The sequence below is a fragment of the Camelus bactrianus genome, chromosome 20 (genome assembly GCF_048773025.1).
Source record: "Camelus bactrianus isolate YW-2024 breed Bactrian camel chromosome 20, ASM4877302v1, whole genome shotgun sequence".
In the NCBI taxonomy this organism is placed as follows: domain Eukaryota; kingdom Metazoa; phylum Chordata; class Mammalia; order Artiodactyla; family Camelidae; genus Camelus; species Camelus bactrianus.
In genome coordinates, this window is record NC_133558.1 from 39606545 (window position 1) to 39628255 (window position 21711).

Consider the following 21711-nt stretch of genomic DNA (forward strand, 5'->3'; position numbering starts at 1 on the left):
TTTGTCTAGCTTATTACATTTAGTATTAACGTCTTCAAGATTGGTCCGTGTTGTGGCACATGTCAGAATTTCATCCTTTTTGTTTTTTTAAATGGAAAGATAGCCAGTTTACAATATTGTGTCAATTTCCAGTGCAGAGCACAATTTTTCACTTACACATGAACATACATATATTCATTGTCACATTTTTTTTCGTTCTGAGCTACCATAAGATTTTGTATGTATTTCACTGTGCTATATATACTTTATAATCTTGTTTATCTATTCTGCATATGCATGTCAGTATCTGCAAATTTTGAACTCCCAGTCTGTCCTTTCCCACCCCCCACCCCCTTGGCAACCACAAGTTTGTACTCTATGTCTATGAGTCAGTTACTGTTTTGTATTTATTTATTTATTTATTTTTAAGATTCCACATATGAGCGATCTCATACTGTATTTTCCTTTCTCTTTCTGGCTTACTTCCCCAGGAGAGAGAGGGCAAGACGAGAAGAGGGCAGGCCCAGGAGAGGGCAGGCCTGGGGAGGGCAGGCAAAGGACATGACAGGCCCAGGAGAGGGCAGGCCCAGGTGAGGGGAAGCCCAGGAGATAGTGGGGAGGACCAGGTGAGGGCAGGCCCAGGAGAAGGCAGGTCGAAGGGCAGGACCAGGTGTGTTCACAGTTGACGGCAGGCACAGGAAAGGGCAGGTCCATGAGAGGGCAGGAACATGAGAGGTCAGGATCAGGAGAGGGCAGGACCAGGTGATGGCAGGCCCAGGTGAGGGCAGTTCCAGGAGAGGGCCGGCCCAGGAGAAGTCCTATTAAACTTCCAAGAGATGACATTGAGAGGCAATGGGTGTTTGAGTCTGGAATACAGGAGGGAGGTCTAGATTGGAAATAGCAGTTTGGAAGTTGTCAACTTGTAGAGAATACATAAAGCCCGAAGGCTGATGGGGGCAGCAGCAGAAAGTAGTAGAGGCCAGAAGACTGAGCCTCAGGGGTGCTGTGTGCCAGCATTCAGGGGCTGGGACTGAGAAGACCAGCCAGGGCCGTGGGAGGAAATCAGAGCAGCCTGAGACCCGGGAAGCCCCGTGAGGAAAGGGCTTGAGGAAGTCGGGGAGAGCAGCGGTGGGAAGTGTGGCTGCCGGGCCGTGTGAGGAGAGGACTGAGAGCTCCCCGTGGAGTCAGCACCTGGTGGGTGGTGGGTGACCCTGTCATGAGCAGTTGCAGTTCAGTGGACACGCTTGCTTGGATGGAAAATGAGAGGAATCAGAGGAAGCCAATGGGAACAGCTCCTTTGCAGGGGCAGGAGGCGTGTGTGCCGGAGAGCAGAGAGATGAGCCGCAGCTGGAGGGTGAACGCATCTTTTTTTTTTAAGATGAGGGAAATAACGGTGTATGTTAATAGAAAAGATAGATTAAAAGGGTAAATTAGTAACACCACATTCACTTAGGTGAGGGGAGTTGCAGGTGACGGCAGGTGTGGGCCCAGAAATGCCCCTGAGTCAGCTTCAAAACACTTGCCAGGTTGAGTCCACTCAAGACCAGCTCCCAGGAGTGTCAGCCACTTAGGAGCTCTACCGCCCCCTGCAGTTTTGATCCTGGCAGGGCCAGAAACCATAATTAGCCAGCTGAGGGAGGAAGGATGGAGTTTGGCAGGAAGAAGAGGCCTGCCCTGCCTTCCCCACCTCCTGCAAGTGGTCAGCCAGCAGCGTGGCCTCGCTGAGTAACTGATGTGGTGCTTTCATAGTTACGTGATTAAAAAGTTCTCAAATGTTATACCATGCTCCCAAATAAATCTTTGATTAAAGATTTACTTGGTGGAAATAAAAGCAAAAAATAAAGTGAAGAAAGCGTGTACACATAAGGCTGAGCCACAGAGCAGGGTCAGCAGACATGCGTAAACACGTTTTCATTTCATCTGGAGAGCGTGTGTTGGTTTCTCAAGTTTGTACTTAATGATACATATTGCCACAATCTCTGAAACCATGAAAACAGCTTTTTGCTGTTTGCATCTGCTAAATTCCCTGGAGACTGGCTGGGGCCCAGAGGGATGTGGAAAGGAATGAACTGAGGGATAAGGAGATGTAGAGATGTTTGGTGGGGAGCTCTCTGGGGGACTAGGCCTTCAGCATCCTGTGGTTCCACCCCACTCTAACCACAGTTGCGTACAAACATGGCTTTCTCAGGGGCAAGCCTCACTTGTGGAAATGTCCCAAAACACTCAGCCACCTAGCACCAGCATTTGAAGGGAATCCAAAGTGGCCCACAAGCAATTGCAGGGTTTTGAAATGCCTTAGGCTCCCACGTGCGCACCGGGCACACTGGGTCTCCGGGCCTCTGTGCGCACTCACAGGGCCACTGGCTCTGGAGGGACAGTTGAGGGACAGTTGAGGGTCAGTGCTGTTGCTAGGCTACGACTGTTCCGGACGAAACATTCCGAGCCGCTGAGCTTTGCAGCCAAGGTGTGGCAGCGAGACCTCTGTGGCTCTTCTGTAGCGCCAGCGCTGAGATCGGGAGGCGGCAAGAGGCCAGGAGGGAAGTGAGCGGTGTCGGAAGGCGATAAGCCAGATGAAGAAGAGACTTGCTAAATTCGTGAGCTGGGTGGGCTTCAGCGCCCGTCAGAGAGAGCGCAGGGTTTGTGAGAAGCCCGTGCCTGGGTATCATGTCCATAAGAGTGAGCTAAAGGAGTTGCACAGAGCCGCATATTTAGGTGCCAGTTGTACAGTGGAGGAGTTGCTGTCACGTAAGAAAAATGTAGACAGCAGAGACAGGAAGAACAGGTAACAGCGGCGGGGCGGGGCGGGCCTGGGAGGAGCTGCCAACTATGGTTGTAAGACATGAGTTTTAAATTGCCTTCCCATGTCAGAGATGTTGAAGTGTGAGACAATGAGCATGTTAGAATCATTGAAGTACACTGTTCTCTCTCATCCTTGTAGCAACAAAGTAGATACACTATCATTTTACTTAATTGAAATGTTATCTTTGTAAAATAGTAACGGTAACAATTACAGTATTGCCTAACAATTTTTGAGCTGTTATTTTGTGCAAGGAACTGCCAGACACCTTGCATAGCTTTTCATTTAAGCATCACAGTGGCGTCCTGTAGGATAACTACTACTTCATGCCCATTTTGTTGATGAGGAAATTGCGGCACAGTCAGGCTAAGTGAGAGCTAATAAGGGACAGTGTTAAAGTAGAAGTCAGACCCAAGGTGAGCTGAATCTCAACGGCATGCCCTTCCTATTCAAACAGGTAGTTCTTCCATTAATGTGGTGAGTAATAAGAGCTAATAAATATTGTTCTTTCCCCATAGAAAGAACTAAGATAAGAAGACTAAATGTTAGTTTTAAAGGGGTAGGAATAGCGTGCTGTTGAATGTTTACAATTACGTGAGTAACTGTATCTTTGAACTAGTACGCTCTAATTTCCTAAACAGTCCTCTCACGTTCGCAGGACTGCCCTACACTTAGCCTGCACCAGCGGCCAGTCATCAGTGGTGGCTCTCCTTATCCAGTGGAAGTGTGATCTGGGTGCTCGTGACGAGGAAGGCAAGACAGCTCTCATCAAGGTGTGTAGCAGCCAACCGTGTCCACGTGAGGTTGATTTGATTTAATTACTTAGAATAAAAGTGAATTTGTTTTAAATATAACGAACTGCTGGAACTTGAGGAATGTTAGCTTGGAATGCCTAGCACTTACAGTCTGTTTCTTGGCGTGATACCAACAGGCTGTACAATGCCGGAAAGAACTATGTGTCACTGTCCTGCTGGAACACGGAGCTGACCCAAATCTTGTGGACGACTGTCAAAACACTGCTCTCCATTACGCCGTCTTGGCTGAAGATACGTCAATTGCAGCAAAGCTGCTCCGCTATAAGGCAAATATCGAGGCGATAAACAAGGTATAGCTCAACTGACTTTATTTACAAGATACTTGAAATACAGGGTCTTTTCTAGCTACGGGTGTTTTATTTATAGTAATACGTGTACTGAATACATCAGGCCCTGTTATCATGGAAACAACTCCAAAGCCAAGGCCAGAGGCTAGAGGTAGTGCCCACAGAAAGGGCAGAGCTCTGTCTCCCAGCCACACTTGTACCCCAGAAGGAACAACGTCCCATTAGGAAGTGGCTGGGAGTGGGTGGTAGGCTCAGAGCCTACAGAAGATGAAGGCTTGCGGGGAGTGAAGTGATGGCAGGGGCTGGCTGCCTGCCTGGCGATGGGTGGGAGGAGGAAGGAACCCAGTACCCAGCAGCGGGAGCTGGGTGACTGCACCTGGGCAGGGGAGGCAGCAAGCCACAGGCACTGAGCACCCCAGGATCCCAGGTTCTCGAATCTGGGCAAGTGAGGTCAGGTCCTGTTTGACAGCCAGCCAGCAGGGGCATTTGTGCTGGTGGCCACATGGCCCTCCACGTACACCTTCACCTTGGGGGCTTCCACGCTCAGCCGGGTGCAGCTCCCCTGCAGGGCTGTGGCTGTGGGTGGGGAGCAAGTGATGGCGAAGCTGGTCCTCCTGCTTTTTCTCCTGGCTCTCCCTTGAAGATTTTGATTGAATAAATGTACTCAGGTCTAGACACAGGTATTTAGAAATACTTCCCTGAGATTCTGATACAACCCTTGGTTAAGGACTATTGAATGGATTCGTGTAATACATGTAAATTCACAGATCTCAAAAATAAGACATCTCTGGAAGAGCGGGGGTTTGATAGATGCTGCTGCTTTCAGTGCTCTGCTTTCCAGCCGTGTTAGCCTGACTTTTATCCGTCTCTTCCTCTGTGATTGAGGAGTTTATTGGCAATATTACTGGCAGTATCTATTGCCTGGAAGAATAGCTCCTTTTCCCTTCTAACCACTGATGATTCAGTGGCTCTCAGACAGTCTTAGAAACTTGCTTGTGGTGAGTGATTCAACAAGTAGAGTCGGACCCTTTAAAGATTTTGCACCTTTTGTTCCCATCCAGGTCATTAGGTCAACAGGGTTTTTCTGATCGCAATAATAGGAAATCATGAGCCTTCTTTTGGTTAAAGCTGTGTGACGGACTCTTGCAATGTATCTGTTAGATTCAGTGAGCCCTAGCATAATCAAGATGACAGTTTTTTTTAAAGTGTAATTGATTTACAGTGTTGTGATAGTTTCTGGTGTACAGCAAAGTGATTCAGTTATATATATATATATATATATATATTCTTATTCTGTTATATATATTCTTATTCAGTTGTATATATTTGTATTCAGTTGTATATACATTCTTAGTTACATATATATTCTTATTCAGTTATATTTATTCTTACTCAGTTATATGTATTCTTACTCTTACTCAGTTGTATATATTCTTATTCAGTTATATGTATTATTCAGTTGTGTATATATATATTCTTACTCTGTTATATATATTCCTATCAGTTATATATATTCTTATTCAGTTATATATATATTTTTATTCAATTATATATATATACAAATATTCATACTCTTTTCCATTATGGCTTATTACAGGATACTGAGTATAGTTCCTTGTAGTATATACAGTAGGACCTTGTTGTTCATCTATTTTATATATAGTAATTTGTATCTGCTAGTCCGAAACTGCTAATTTATTCCTCTCCCACCCCCTTTCCCCTTCGGTAACCATCAATTTGTTTTCTATGTCTGTGAGTCTATTTCTGTTTTGTAAATAAGTTCATTTGTATCGCATTTTTAGAATCCACATATTAAGTGATATCCTATGGGATTTGTCTTTCACTTTCTGACCTCACTCAGTATGATAATCTCTAAGTCCTTCCATGTTGCTGCAAATGGCATTATTTCATTCTTTTTTATGGCTGAGTTGTATTCCATTATATATAAGTATACCATGCAAGATAGCAGTTTTAAACATCAAGACCCATGACATTAGTAACAAATTGGAATTGTTTTAATAATTTAGTTTCAGCCATCTCATGAACTAATTATCCATTTGATTAACAATTGGGGAGAATTAGATACAGGTAGATTGTATTTTTAGTAGGCACTGGAAAAATTCTTGAAGCGGGTATTATGAGCCTTTGTAAAATGTATTTATTTTACAATATATTTTTTTAATTGAGGTATAGTCGATGTACTATAGTATATGTTACAGGTATACAGTTGAGTGTTTCACAAAATTTTAAGGGTTATGCTCCACTTATGGTTATTATAAACTATTGGCTCTATTCCCCATGTTGTGCAATACATCCTTGTACCTTATTTTATGCCTGATTGTTTCTACCTCTTAATCCTAATTATCCATTTGGTTAACAATCAGGGAGAATTTGATACAGATAGATTGTAGTTTTAGTAGGCATTGGAAAAATTCTTGAAGTGGGTATTATGAGTCTTAATCACAATTTTTATTACATGTTGGGGCCCAGTGTTTTTGTGTGTAAGACGTATGATTCTAAAGAAAGGCAAGGTTTTACATACAAATACTTGATTTATACCCAACTGTTTGGAAACACAGCAAACATAAAAACACAAGTGGGCTATAGACTAAATGTGGCCCCGGATATGTTCAGTTTGTCTCCACACATTGAGTCAACATTTCAAATTTAGGAGACTTGTGCAGAAATCTACACTTCAGAACTTCTCCTAAAGAATCAAATCTGGTCCCCCTTGAGCCCAGGCTCCTATGTGGTCTGCTCTGCAGAGGTGGCCTCTTCTTGGTGGGGCATGTGTTCTCCAGTTTGCTGTCCTCACTTGTGACCTTCACTTACTCGGGCCACCTATGTTGCCTCTGTAAGCATTTGAATTTACAATTCCTGTGGTATATTTTGGTATATATTTCGAGATTTTAAAGACAGTCTATATTAATTTATAGTCTACTTCATATTTTATAATAATCCCTTAACAGCGGGGTGGAATTTTTCAAGTTAGAATTTATAAGTTGGTTTAAGAAAAACTTTTTCTTTACATGGAAATAGTCATATTCCCATTGGAATGTCTGCAAGCTTTATGAGATTAGTCGTAGTTGTAATTGGATAGGTTATGCATGCTGCAGACAGTATGGTATCTTTCTCCTCAGCGTGGCTCCTTAGAGATGTAGTTGATTCAGTAGCTGAATGGTTCTCTCTGGAGCAGTGTTTAGAGTGTCGGGAGTAGTAGTTGAGCAGTAAGGTAACTAGAGAATGCCTGATACACACTGCGATAGAAGCGAAGGTTCTTGGAACCAGCAAATGTCTGAAGTGAGTTTCAAGAGAATGACTTCACAGGGAAACTTTCGAGGAGGTCAAGGAGGAACCTTTTAAAGAGAAGGAGCACAGAGGGGCAAGGAGGAAGGGGCTACTTTTTATTTACTTTATACTGTATGTTTAAGTTCAGAGACAAGTTTTTAAACTCAGTTTTGAAATTTATATGTAATTTTACACATTGTCAACTGTTTTTACTATTTTACAGTATAAATACACACCACTTTTACTCGCCATCAGGGAGAACAGAGAAGAAATGGTCAAATTTTTGATAGCGAACGGGGCAAATGTACATGCAGTCGACAAGCTGCAAAGGTACAATAGTGTGTTCTCTCTCTCTCTCTCTTTTTTATTTTAAATCTTAATGTTGTTCTGAAGTAGTAACAGCCAATCAGAAAGATTAACTTAATAAGAGGATGATTAACTTAGAATCAACACATCATCAGTCAGGTAGAAAAGCAATTACTCTGCCTGGTGTCACGAAGAAACAGTATGCAGCAGGTTTCACCTTCCTTTATGATAGTGACTGATGTTATTTGCAACCTGATTTTTTTGGTCTTACGATCTTAAAATAGTTCAGGGGTTTCATTTTAGTTTTATTAGTATGGACTCTAGTTTTAATTTACCTTATGAGACAGTGTTGAATTTCTTCATTTATAATTTGTTTTAACCTCTTCTTGGTATATATTTTTTTCTTAAAAGATACATATTAAACAAAGAGGAGTTTGTTTTGCTTTTTGGATGACTCTGCTTTAAATTACTTTCTTTGAAGGATACTGGTGTTATTAGGTTATCACTAAGTGAGTATCACTAAGAGAGTAACTATTACCAGATACTGTGGGCTCATCAGTTTTTATCCTTTTTCATTTCTAGTACATTTTGATGTTGTTATTTTTAATTGATAATGGTAGAAGGAAGAAAAATAGCTTTAATTATTGAATAAACATTCCCTTTAAAGAAGACAAGTCATTGGTGGGTGATAGAGAGGAAAGAGCTGGGCTTTAGAGTCAGATGAGGTTGAATTCCCAGCTCTCCTGCTGGCCAGGTGTGTTACCTGGGGGACATGACTTATCACCAACCAGTATGCTTCCTGGCACGTAAAGGAGGGTCGTCGTACATCCTTCAGGGGGGGTTGTGCCTAAGAAAGTCCATGTGTAGATGTTCAGGTTAGTGCCGGGCACATGCTTCTCAGCGTGATTAACTGCAGCCGTGACTATTTTTATTGCCACTTTTATTCATATTACTGTTTTCAGCCTGCAAACAGCTTCTCCTTACCTGACCTCTAGCTGATTTTAAAGTATTATATTTCAGACGAGGGAAGAAATGGGGAATCCTTTATTTAAATCTTTACCTACTTCAGATAAGTGACCTCAGCATCCTTTCTTGTCCATCAGACGACTTTAAATTAGCAACTTCTACTATGTGCTACCCAAGTAGGACAGGAGGCTTCTTTTCTGCCCCTCCATTTTGGCCTTGGAGGTAATTTGCAAAGATGAGCACTCGAGCATGTAAATGGTCAGTTCTCCAGGGGTGGGCAGGATATTAACTTGGTAAAATAGATCAAATTAACTGTCTGAGTTGCACTAACTAAGTTCCTAAGGGTGAAGCTGTCTCTCTTATTTTAGATCAGCACTCATGCTTGCCGTACATCATGACTCACCGGACATAGTCAAACTGCTGCTTGAGAAACGTGTTAATACCGATTTGCTAGATGTACATGGATGGTTTGCTGGACGATATGCCTGTAATAATGGCTTTAAACAGTAAGTGTTTACATTAAAGTGCCAGTTATCTCTAAACTGAGGTTGGAAATGACCTAGCTGTTACTTGTAATGTGACAGGTGAGAGTTCCTAGTTGGGAGCAGGCACTTTGGGGATGGCAGTGAGACCCTTCACATCATCAGCTGGAAACCAGCAAAAGGCCAGACTAGTGAGATGGAGCAGTGGGCACAGGGCTCTCGGGGTTCGTAAGACCTTTATCCTTAGGGTCCTACTGTTCTCCATTTCATTCCAGTGTAACCCCTATGCATGGGGTACAAATAATGTCACATACCTGATTTTTCTAACTAGTTATTTGGGTCTTGAAATGTCTCGTAGAGCAGAAAATCCTGCATTTTCCTTTGGGGACTTTCTCCTCTAATCTTCCTCTTGAATTTTCCAGGAACCTAAGGGATCCCCTAAGATCACAGTGACAATCCTCTCCCAGAAGGCATTGGGGCAGGGCAAGGGCATTCTAATCGTTCTCTTGTTTCCCTTGATTCTGTTGCTGCAGCATTGGTACTAAAACTAGCTTTAACAGGATCTCCTTGGCAGCTGAGCCTGGGGTCTGGATGTTGCTGTCTAAAGACCTTTAATAAAATTTTAAAAGAAGAAAAGGAAAAAGAAACTGGTCCTGCAGTCGGGTCGTGATTGACCTCTGCTCCCGGGATGCCTGTGCTGATCCAGTTTGCGCGGTCTTCGTGGTGATCGACACGTAAACTTCAGCGTGACAGCTTTAGTTCTCATACATATGCTTGTATGAGGTCATATACTTATAAATAAGTTTAACTACAAGTTATAGTAGCTGAGGTGCCCTGAATTATAAACCACGAAGAACAGCTAATCACCGTAATTTGTAACATTTTCTGAAAACTGCCACATTTAAATGTTATACCTATGAAAGAAAACGCACATAGGGTTTTATTTGGGATTCTCAAATAGTTCCAGCATTTAAGTTCAGGAAGAAATTATTCCATTCTGCCACTAATTTTCTGAGCATCTAGGGGATACATTACCTCATTAAATCTTCGTAATACTTTTACGAGTATTAATAACTAACTGCCTAACAAGACAGTAAGATCCCAGTTTTATAAAGGGAGACTTTGAGCTGAAGAGAAGCAACTTTTCCAGGAACAAATAGCTGTTGGTTATAGAGCTGGGACTTCTGAGTTTGAGATACTTTCCATATGTCCGGCTCGCTCTAGTTAACTTACTGAGCTGTACTGCCCTCAGTTCATGACTACTTCACCTTTTTTTTCTTTTTTAATTACACATGCTAAATTTAAAAGTTTGTAGATTGTACAAATTTGAAGTATATGGGACAATTGAAGTTTTGGTATTACCTCTGATATTGTCTGAAATAATCCAAGAATTTAATATATTTGATAATTGTTTTTCATATTAGTATTCAAGTAGTAATATTTATTTATCACTTTTTTTATACATAGCCTTTACCGACTGATTGTCGACTACAGAGCCGGAAGGATACCAAATACTCCCCCTCAAAATAGTGACCTAGGACAGAGTTCTGGTAATAAGTTACTGTTGTTGGGCCTACCATAGATAAGGAAGTAAGATTGAGGAACTTTTGGTAATGAAAGGGCAGTGATGAAATCCAGTGTGTAAATTTCATGTATGTTTTTGTTTTTTTAATTAATTTTTTCTTAATGGTCTAGTATTCAGAATTGAGAAGTTAATTGTAGGTAACTTAAAATCTGGGACAATATTGTCTGAAAAGAAATTCATTTATTTAATCATGGCCCCTGAAATCCCATATTATATCTTTGTGTAGATACAAAAAACAGGTTTTTTACTTTGTTGTACATTTCCTGTAACATTATAACAAGTTGGCCTTGTTACAGAACTGGATCTTTAATTTTTACAGCAAATGGATTACATTGGGTAAATGAATGCTAGTTATTGCATAGTGATTATGATTAGCCTCACTAAAAAGTGATTGTCTTTAAAACTGGGAGCTCGGCAATACCTTCCTGGTGCTATAAACAAATGGCCAACAATTAGAACTGCACAGCTGGGCCAGTGTGCAGCATACTAACAAGAGACTGTTTTTTAAAGATACCTAGTGATAGTGCAGAAGTCAGGAAAGCAGTGCCTTGTTGAGAAGCACTGGTTACTTTTCGCATCATTACACCAACAAGGTCTCTCTTACCGATTTCATTCCTCAGAAGTGCAAACAATGCGACATGTTGCCTTCATGAGAGTCAGATGTTTTCTTCTCTTTTTTGGGATACTTGTCATGAAACTATAATTTTGTTAGAACAAGATTTTCTGTTGCCATTAGTTAAAAGATTGTGATAATAAATACTCAAATAGCACAACTCAGGACTCAACAAATTGTAATAAAAGCACAGAAGTGCTTCACATAAAAGAAAAAAAGAAGACTATGTTGCCTAGGTGTGACCCCTCACGTGCTGTTCAGTCTGAACTGTATGAGGGCACCTTTAACTTGGTAGACCTTGATCAAGCAAAGAACTTCTGTTGTAGGAAATACAAAGATGGAATAGAGAGAGTTTTGGTCTTCAAGGTGCTCATAACACAACAGAGTTGTCCCTGGTTAACGTCTGTATTTTTTTTAACAGGACTTTCAAAGAAAACATTCTTATCTGTTAAGTTATCCACTTAACAGATGACTATCAAGTGTCTTTTAGGTACTAAGCACCACTCTGACGTTACAGAATGCAAACAGGTCAAAAGCACAGCTCCTGGCCTCCGGGAGCTTGTTACTGTCATCACCATTTTTATGATTGGCTTTACTTTATTCTGTGCTTACTGTGTCCCAGAGCCCACGGGGACTTTGTAACTGTCTTTATATATTTTTTATTGGTATTTAATATGTGCCAAGTACTTTAAGTCCATGGTGAGGAAAGAAGTTTTTTAAAAGTGGGTAGGATGTCAGGTAAGCCATGCAGAGCGAGTAGAAGTTTGCCAGGGAAGGAGGCAGAAGGGCAGTGTTTGGTGGGCGGAACATCTTTGAAGATTACATTTGGCAGAAAGGACAGCGGTGCAAAGGCTAAGATGTGCCAGTGAACTTTGCAGGATCTATGAGTTTCATGTTGGTGGTGCAAAAAGGATGCTGTAGGAATGGTTGGGAACGAGGTGACTTCCTAGCTCAGGCATGCTTCTGAAAGCCTTTCTAGTACTATAGAAAGGTGGAGGTCTGCTGAAGACCTTGGGAAATTTGTCAGTGCTTTCAGCTGCAAATAATAATAAAAGACCTAAGTAACAGTGGCTACAGCAACAGGAGTCAGGGTTGTTTAGAAGGTTCAGTGATGTCATCAGGATCCCAGACGCTGTCCCTCCTTCAGCTGTGAGGCTGCTGGTGTTTGATGTCGCCTTTCCTGATCTGCTGATTAGCAGCAGCTCCAAGCGTCATCTTCTCGCATGACAGTATCCGCAGGCGAGGAGGGCTGCTTCTCTCTGCGTGTTTTCTGTTAACTAGGAAGAAAGCAGAGATGCTTCCGGTAGACTTCCCCTAGCATCTTGTTGGCTGGGCTACATCATGTGCCCATTCCTAAACCAGCCACTGGGAAAGGAGATGTAGTTACTGTGATGACTGTAGAACAATCATTTCTCTTTACCTTCTTCTCATATGGGAGCAGAGAACATCCAAGGAAAGTTGCAGTTGTCCGGCAAAGACGATGAAGAAGAAATGGTTGTCGAGTTGGGAACCAGCAATGGCAGCCGCATGGATCCACTGAAGAATGTTGAGCAGAAGAGTAAGAAGATTCGATGTGAGTCTTAGGGTTTCCTGGTTATGACATACAGCAGGGATGCACAAGCTTTTTCTATGAAGGGCCAGAGAGTCAATATTTTAGGCCATGTGGTGTCTGTCACATCCACTCATGTCTGCCATTGCAGTGTGAAAGCAGCCCTAGACCATATGTGAGCGAATAGGGATGACTGTGCCCAGATAACACGAGGCTGACAAAGCCAAATGGCGGGGTGGGTTTGTCCCGTGGGTGTCGTCCAGAAACACCACGCTGTGTGAGCTTGACGTCAGTTTATGATGCTGATTCTACTAACGATTACCATTTTTTGTGAGTCTCATAAAGTTTGGTTGGGATTTTGGTCCCTGTAAACAGCAGTTCACTTTAAGATATCAAATTTGGATGAACACCCCCTTTTTTTTTTTTTTTTGATAAATATGTAGGAGGGAAGTGGGTTTTATGCATTAATTACCTACCAGGAGTATACTCAATACTCACTCGTGTGTAGTCTCTAGGTGTGGTCCCAAAGGAATGCTTTTTAACAAAACATTGGTCTTATACTTCTAATATTCTGTATTTTTCTATTGCTGATATAGAATCTATTTTACTTTTTTCTTTAATAGCGGATTTAGTGGTTGAGTTTTCACCGAGGTTTGAAGACATCTCCGTCATCGGGTAGGATTTTATGGATTTCTAAAAATCTGTTGACTAAGGGAACACAGAGGAAAGAAACAAGGCTTGTTGGGTGTCCTACTCTGGGTTAGACACCATGTTATATGTACTTGACATTTGTTACCTCGTACAGTCACCACAACAGCTTTGCAGAGTAGCTGTGCTGTTACAGCTTACTGTTAGTTAATTAGGCAGCTGTGGTTTAAGGAGGGGACTAGTTGACCCATGATTCCATGGTTAACAAGTAGTTGACCTGTGACTTAACCATCAGGCAGGCAGCCTGGCTCCCAAATCTGCTTTCTTATCCCTCAGCATAGACTTTTGTCACTTTCGTTTGTTTAAAGAAATGAACTCACTCATTTTTGACGTGTATTTTTGCTCCAAAGTATTTCACCCAGACATGATGTTGATGATTCAAGGCCTCCATCGGACGGTGACTTAGATCTTGCTCCCAAGGTAAAGTGTTTTCTTGTGAAATGAGTTTTTCTGCTCTGAATTTAGTTTTGCATAGTATTTACTCTTAAAATTTAGCAGTGGTCTGCCTATCATTGTTTTATGTTTGTATTAGAAAGTTAGTCAGAGTAAACCATTTTATAAAAATATGACAGGTTGAATTTTTTTCTGTTTTTTACTTCGGTAAATACTGAAGATGAGGCTGAAGCAAAATGGACTAGAAAATAGATCGTGACAGGAAAACTGTACTTTGAAAAGTTTTCCCACAACAGAGGAAGTGTGAAGCTTGTCCAAGGATAAGGATTCTTTGACTTTTAAAGCCACACTGACGGCACTTGTATAATACTCGTGCCTCAGGGACATCTTCAGTGCACACAGCTACTTACTGTGATAATGATGGCCTCTTCCTGGGGCCTTCCAGTTCCAAAACTACGTAGCATGTATCTTTTTTTTTTCCCTTGGACACTTTTTATTTTGGTATCAGAGAGTTGTGAGGAAAGAGTGTTTTTTTTTTCTTTATTTCTGTCTCTGGTTCTGCATTAAGACTAAAATAAAACGAGTGTCAAAATGAGAGATGATTATACAAACACAGCAGAAATAGTGGGGTTAAGTGAGAGCAGGAACTCTATAGTACAAATTATGAGAGAAATCATCTCAAATTCAGATTAAGAGAAGGAAAAGTCAGCTCATGGAAAAAAGTGCTCAGACTCTTCTGTTCTGATTTTATGAACAACAGAAAGAAAATTTGATCCTCACCTTTTTTCTTTTTGGTTATAGAAGTTTGTTTTTTAATTCAAATGTAGTTGATGTACAGTATTGTATGAGTTACAGGTGTGCAGTAAAGTGATTTGGTTATGCATATATATGTATATATCTAATTCTTTTTGTTTTCTTTTCCATTACAGTTTTTTTGTGACATACTGAATATAGTTCCCTATGGAAGTTAGTTTTAACTTGAAGCTACTTCTTTTTTTAGAAATCCTTACATTTAAATTAATGAAGTGATGTCTTATATTTAATCTAGCAAATTTTGTTTCTCCATTCTGTCCCCAGTAACTGAGTTCTAGTTTTCCATGTGACTTCTCATGCTGTTTAACACCTCGACCTTTGGCTCAGGCTGCCCTTTTTAGAATCCCCTTCACATCTGCTCTCTGCACTGGGTCTGTCTTTTAAGACACAGTCTGGTCTTCCCAGCATTCCCTGAGCTATTGACATGCAGCAAGTCTCTTCTCTCCTTTGTGCCCTTACTGTGTCTGTTCACTGCAGGTGTAGAGCTGTTGAATGATACTTGTCTGTGTTGATTCCTTTTCATGTGTTTCTACTTCCCCTAGAATATAGAGCAGAATCTGTCTTATATATATTGCCAGCTTCTCCCAGGATAATGCCTATGATCTGATGGATACAGTAAATATATGTTGTCTTCCTGACTGATTGATTGAATGACCAAGTGTAGGAATATGATGTTTTCTGAAGTTGGATTTTTGTTACATTTTGTTTTTTTATAGGAAGAAGCAACAAAGCCAAAAACTGGGGGAAAAGAGAACAGCACTTGGACTATTAACAGTGTTCTAAAGGAGCAAGCAGATCATAGGAAATTGATTTCTACTGACGGAGCACACAAAATTGGCAAAGGTGGTAAGTCAGTGAGCATCTATGGGTTTTCTTCTCTGCTTAAAAGCTAGTATGGTTGGAGGCGGGAGGGTATAGCTCAGTGGGAGAGCGCATGACTAGCATGCACGAGGTCCTGGGTTCAATTCCTGGTACTGCCATTAAAAAAAAAAGAAAGCTAGTGTAAAAAATCTGAAATGTGTAGATCCAAATATGATATCCATTTCTTCTTAAGTGTTTTTCTTTTGCCATCTTCCTTCATAAATATCCCAACTACAACCAAGTTTTCTTCCAGAAAATGCTTCAACCCTCTGAAATTCTTTTCTGCCACTTTATTGACATATTCATGAATCGAGATAGACTTATATATATGTTTAAACTTCCCAGTGGTATGTGTTCTCATTAATGTATCTGTGACTGCATTTTGTAGATGCAACACCAGCATTAAGATTCAAAGAAAAGAAAGATGCAGAATCATCCTGGGTTTTTAAGGTACTGTCTTCTATTATTATTATTTTCAAATATGAGCATTGCGTGATGTTGAAACATAAATGGAGGGATGTTTTGACTTCACTTTCTCACTTTTGCATTTGCCCAGCAAAATCTTTTCCTCATTTTAACCCACGCTTAGTAAAGTCATTCCGTGCTACATGTCATACCACTGCAGAGCACTTCTGTGAATTTTCCAGACTCACCTAGTGAAACTGGTGTATGTAGTGCAAAAGCCAAGGCTTAGAAAGTCACAGGGAATCGATTTGGGTTCTGAAGTTACCTTTTCTAAAAACTAAAGAAAATAATTCTTGGTCAGCCTGTGACCAGATGTTTGTTTCTTTGTTATCAATGAGTGTGTAAAACGCTTAGTGAGATTCAGAGAGAAACAGTTTTGTACTAAAAAAACCCACAAAAAAATGGTGTTTTTGTTTGTTTAACCACTTTGTCCTTGAGAAGACAGTGCCTGTGACTTGAAAGTACTATTATATTTGGATTGTCAAGTAGATCTGCAATGAACATTTCAGGAGAAGCAAAAGCATGGGGAATAGTAATAACTGTGTGGGGTTAAAATACCAGGAGTTTGGTTTAGTGATGTTTTACTGAGGACAGCCCATTTTGGGTAGGGAAAATAGCGTGTACTGAGTACCTTTATGGCGACCGGACTTGAAGGAAGCTAAGTGCAGGGTAGTGATGACCTATTCCATGGTGATAGGCGTGGAAAGAGGTAAGAAGAGCCTGAGCCCTTGGATCTCGGCAGCTCCTGCCTAGTGGCACAGCACTGTACTTGAAGTCAGCAGACGTAGCATCCTGGTTCTGACCCACTGTGGGATCTTGGAAAAACTTACCTGACTTATTTGAATGTCAGTGACCTTGTTCAAAAACATGGTACTGATACCTGCCTCTCAGGTTATGTGTCATGAACAAAAATGTGGTAACAAATGTGAACACATTGTCAACTGTAAAGGGTGCTATAGAAATGTAAGACAGAATGATCACAGTGGCCACTAGTGGCCTACTGAAATGTTGAGGACACTTTTTTAAAATCTGAAGGACAATAAAATGGGAAGTTAGAGCGGGCACGGGGATTTCTCATTTGGGATATGTTGAATGTTGGTAGACTATTATCGGACATCTCCGATTCGTATGTAGTGCTTTGGTACTTGAAGCTCTCTGAGGATTTTAGATGTTTTGACCTTAAATAAATTCCTGTTCCTGAACACCAGCTATGCACCAGGCAGTTAGACACTGAATGTAGCAGTTGAGGGGTTAGGCTGTAGTGGCAGGAACAGAAGAACAAGTAAACAGGAACCCTTTATCAGGGACAGTAAGTCCTTCATATAAGGAACGTGGAGAGCGTTAGTTTAAACAACAGCGGGGGAGTTCGTAGTTAGGACGGGGGTGGAGTAAGGGTGGAATTTAGGTAGTCAGAAAAGAGCTGAGTGTGACCAAAGCTGCCAGGCTGATGGACAGGTAGGAGCCAGTCACACGAAGGTCCGGGGGAGGGATGTTCCGGACAGACAGAACAGCGGGTCACATCTGCTCATCACGGTGCTCAAGCATCTTGGAGTGGCCAGGAAGCTGCAAGTGGGTAACCGTCCTTAGAATCACTGTTATTGTTGTGTGTAGAGAAGAGAATGTGCATCATAAGGGCCTGGCACATGCGGGTGGTCGCTAAACAGTGTTCTTATTCTTCCCTAAGTAAAGTAAAGCTTATGGTACTTTTTTGAAGAGCTGCATAACTACATTTAAAATTTCTCTGCTGTTAATTTAAACATAAATGTTTTTCTTTCTACTTTGGTCTTTTATTCAACTATTTTCGCTATCAAAAAACTTTTATCAAATAATAGTTAGATTCTGCTAAGCCTTTGTTTACTGAAATGTAGCAGTTTCCACAGTGTTCTGTTAATACTCAACATGACAGACTCCCAAGGCTTCTTTTCATGCCACGTTTGTTATTTTAATACTAAAAACAGTATCTGTCCTAAGAAACATTTTAAATTTATAGCACATATACTTATTAAAGAATATATTTAAATATGTATATTTTAATTTTATTTTTTAGTGAAGTGTAGTTAGTTTGTGATGTTAGTTTCAAGTATACTGCAAAGCATTTCAGTTATACAGATAAAAATATATCTTTTTTTAAACGTCCTCTTCTGTCGAGGAATGGAAAATGGAATTAGCTGTTTTGAAGTTAATTTTTCATTGAAATCTGCATGTAAGTCAGTATTTTGTCTGTGAAAATATTTGCTCTGGCTTTCCATGCTCAGTTTACAGAGTCAAAAGCCAACTGAAGATAAAAGATAGGCTTGCTCTAAAGAGTGTATATGAAATTTTCTATTTAAATGTTTGGGTTTCCAGGATATGCTTATTTTGTTTTTTAAGTCTAATTGCTTTTAAAGTAGGAAATTAAATAAAATACTAACAAGGTAGGGAACGCAGGTATTTTCTTAGAAAGGGATCAGGAAATCTTTATGCAACTCATTATTAATATTAATTTTAACAGCGTACCTCCAAGATTCAACTACCGAACTATGTTGATGATTTATCTGGAGCTGCAGGTCTAGGAGAAAAAAATACATTAAATGGACAAATAGAAAGTAAGCACTGTATTTTATAAAAAAGTCACTTGACAGAATGTTGATTTGAAACATGGATTTGGATCTATTCTCTCAGCCAAAGAAAATCTCCTGTTGAACATATAGTGAGGAAGAAGAGGAGAAAAGGAAGTAAATTGTATATCTTATCAGGTGTCAGCAACAGATTAAACTAGAATGCTGTTTAAGGAGCTCAGATGTTAGCTTTCTTTCAAGATGCTCTGTGACCTGAGGACAGTCAGGAAACCAGGAGGAGGGAAGGAGGGAGTGAAGAATGAGAGAGGCAGGGAGGAGGGGAGTAAATGAAGGAAAAGGAGTTGGGGGGTCCTTGGCAGGAGGTGGTAATGTAGAATACTTCTTTAGAAGAAGGAAGAGTTTAGAATTTTTACCTCCATTTTCATGACACTAGTTTTCTTTCTTGTAATACCTTTGTCTGGTTTTGGATTCAGGGTAATGTTAGTTTTATAGAATGAGGACATAGTTCTTCCTCTTCATTTTTTGAGGAGAATTTGTGTAGAATTGGTATTAAATTTTCCTAAAATACTTGGTAGAATTCACCAGTATAACCATTGGGACTGGAATTTTCTTTGTGGTAAGGTCTTTAAATAGGACTTTTGTTTTGGTTTTTAAGATATAGGGCTTTTTAGCTTATTTGTTCTTTCTTAATTGAGCTTTTGTAATTTCTCTCTTTCAAGGAATTTTACCCACTTCACCTGAATTGTCAAATTTATTTGCATAGTGTTCATAATATTACTTAGTCATTCTTTTAATATCTGCAGAGCTTAGAAGAATGTCTTCCACGTTATAGATGCTCAATATCCATTTGTTCAATGTGTGGATGAGTGAATGTGAAAATGCACAGTCCTTTATACACAAAAGTTATTCATATATTTTGTTTCTGTTTTTGTTTTCTTCCTAATGCAGATTCTGATAGGTTATTGAAAATTGAGGATCCAGTTCATTCATTCAGATCAATAGAACTTAAAGAATCTGACTGTGAACTAGTTAGAGGAGAAACTAAAAAAAAGGAAAATAAGATGAACTGGCTACACACAGAGCTGTTGAAAACAAGAGAAGCAAAATCACAGTTAAAACTTCAAAATGTGGAGTGGGAACAAGAGCTCTGCAGCATGAGGTACTGAATTTCTTGGTTTTAAAGAAGTATTTGAACTCCTTATATTTACTTTAATACTGTAGGTATGTAGGAGAAGTCTTACAATTGCTAACTTACCTTTTGGGATTTTACAGGGGAGAAAATTTCATTAATATTGTGGAATATGAGACTCTTGGAAATAATACAGCTATATATATATATATATCTCCTCATTCTATATTTCTTTAAAAAAAGATCTTTGATCCTTATCTCTCAATTGTCCTCCAGGAAGTTTATATTACTTTACATTCCCACTTGCAGAATTATGAAATGACCATTTTTCTCAAGGCAGAAACTTTAAAAAAAATTTATACAGTTTGATTCTTAACATATGAATGGATGGACTAAAAAGTAAAGTGGAAAGTGATTACTGGTTAGTTTCTTCAGCATCGCTCTTGCAGAGATAAGATCAGTTCAAAGGTCTGTGCTGAAAGCACGGGTTACTCTATTTCTTAATTACTTAATATGGATCCTGCCTTGTACCAAAAGGGATTTAAAAATGATTTACTACATAAATGATATTCAACAAGGAAAGTTCAAAGTGTTGCAAAAGAAGAAACATAAAGTGTAGGGCATCAGCTAGTAGACTCCCCAGCCTCGCCTTGGATTATGCTAATTAGCGGATCTGTGTTCTGGAAAAGACGTCTGCGGATGTTACCTTCTGCTGGAGATCATGTAGGAGTCCCTGTAATAATAGCCCATGAAGTTGAAATTTTGTCTCTCATGAACTTATAAACTTGTTTCTAAATAGCAACTTCTCTTTTAACTAGTAACTAAATTCTCTGTCCTAATGGAGTAATCTATGACTATGTGGGGAAAAAAGGGTAATTTTCAATTCATACTTTACTGAATAATTGCAAAATTTCTTTCCTACACTATTCACCAGAGTTACTCTTGACTGAAACTCAGTAGCATTATGTCTTTTCATTGCTACTTTTCAAATATATATGTATGTATGTATGTATGTATGTATGTATATATATATATCTTTATGAAGAGACTGAAGTGAGGAATTTAAAATGTGAGACTTAGAAATGAAAAAAGAAATTGAGAACATAGAAATTCCATTAGGGTAATAAATCAGCATGTGAAGAACCAGATCATAAAATGAACTTTTTATTTTCTAACAAAATAAATTTTAAGGTAAGCATATTTCACTGCAGATTCACATCAAAACAAGAAACAAAGAAGAAGAAAAATGCTTATATATTATATGGTAAAACTAAAGATGATTCAAAAAGAAAAGAGAAAGAATGCAATGAGCAAGCTTCCGCGAACCAACAACTTGAAAGCACTGCCCGAGCACTAGAATGCAAACCGAAGAGCATAAGGAATAAACCAAATCAGGTAAATTAGTCTTAGGTGAAAATTTCATATCTCTAACACTGTTTCATCAATATTATTTATAATACTGTTTTGAATTCATCTACATTTTCATTTAAAACAAATAAAAGTTATCTCATCCTAAATATGAACTATGACATTTAGAGCTTAACTTGCTAGTTTCTTGGTGTTCTTGGCATCTAATAGATGCTCTGTGTCTTTTCTGAGTGAAGGAATGGAAGTTAAATTGAGCTTAATCATTAACATAAGGATTGACGGTTTTGGTCCATTCAACAAAGTAACAAGTCTTAATTCAAATCCATGTGTTAATTTTGGCTTTTTGAAGTTAAAATCCAGGCTAAATTGCCTTGAGACTGTGATGGAACTGGTTAAATGCCTTACAAAGAAATTTTTTTTCACTGGGATTTCAAAATTTGTAGATACTGACAGGCATATGCAGAACAGATAAACAAGACTATACTGTATAGCACAGGGAAATATATGCAAGATCTTGTGGTAGCTCACAACAAAAAAAAAAGTCACAATGACTATATATATGTTCGTGTACAACTGAAAAATTGTGCTCTGGGCTGGAATTTGACACAACATTGTAAAATGACTATAACTCAATTTATATAGTGTTAAAAAACTTTTTCTTTCACGATACTACATCCCTTGTGTTTTTCCTCTGTGATAAATTTAGCTGTCATATATATTAGAATTTGAGTTACGTATGTGCATTAAAG

The 21711-nt window shown here is 39.6% G+C and overlaps 1 protein-coding gene across 3 annotated transcripts in view; it reads left to right on the forward strand.

Moving 5' to 3' along the window:
- Positions 1 to 525: 525 nt before the first annotated feature.
- Positions 526 to 21711, forward strand: part of LOC141574258 (ankyrin repeat domain-containing protein 26-like) — a 40492-nt gene continuing 19306 nt past the window's right edge. For 2 of the 3 annotated variants that reach the window (XM_074348983.1, XM_074348985.1), the window contains exons 1-14: positions 526 to 569; positions 3435 to 3549; positions 3708 to 3881; positions 7390 to 7496; positions 8807 to 8944; positions 10388 to 10470; positions 12560 to 12691; positions 13291 to 13342; positions 13726 to 13795; positions 15298 to 15427; positions 15831 to 15892; positions 18399 to 18492; positions 19414 to 19624; positions 20806 to 20989. In XM_074348983.1, coding sequence (XP_074205084.1) covers positions 541 to 569; positions 3435 to 3549; positions 3708 to 3881; positions 7390 to 7496; positions 8807 to 8944; positions 10388 to 10470; positions 12560 to 12691; positions 13291 to 13342; positions 13726 to 13795; positions 15298 to 15427; positions 15831 to 15892; positions 18399 to 18492; positions 19414 to 19624; positions 20806 to 20989 — 1581 coding nt within the window. In that variant the 5' untranslated portion in view covers positions 526 to 540. The remainder of the gene's footprint in view (positions 570 to 3434; positions 3550 to 3707; positions 3882 to 7389; positions 7497 to 8806; positions 8945 to 10387; positions 10471 to 12559; positions 12692 to 13290; positions 13343 to 13725; positions 13796 to 15297; positions 15428 to 15830; positions 15893 to 18398; positions 18493 to 19413; positions 19625 to 20805; positions 20990 to 21711) is intronic. The other variant, XM_074348984.1, reaches the window with a different exon arrangement.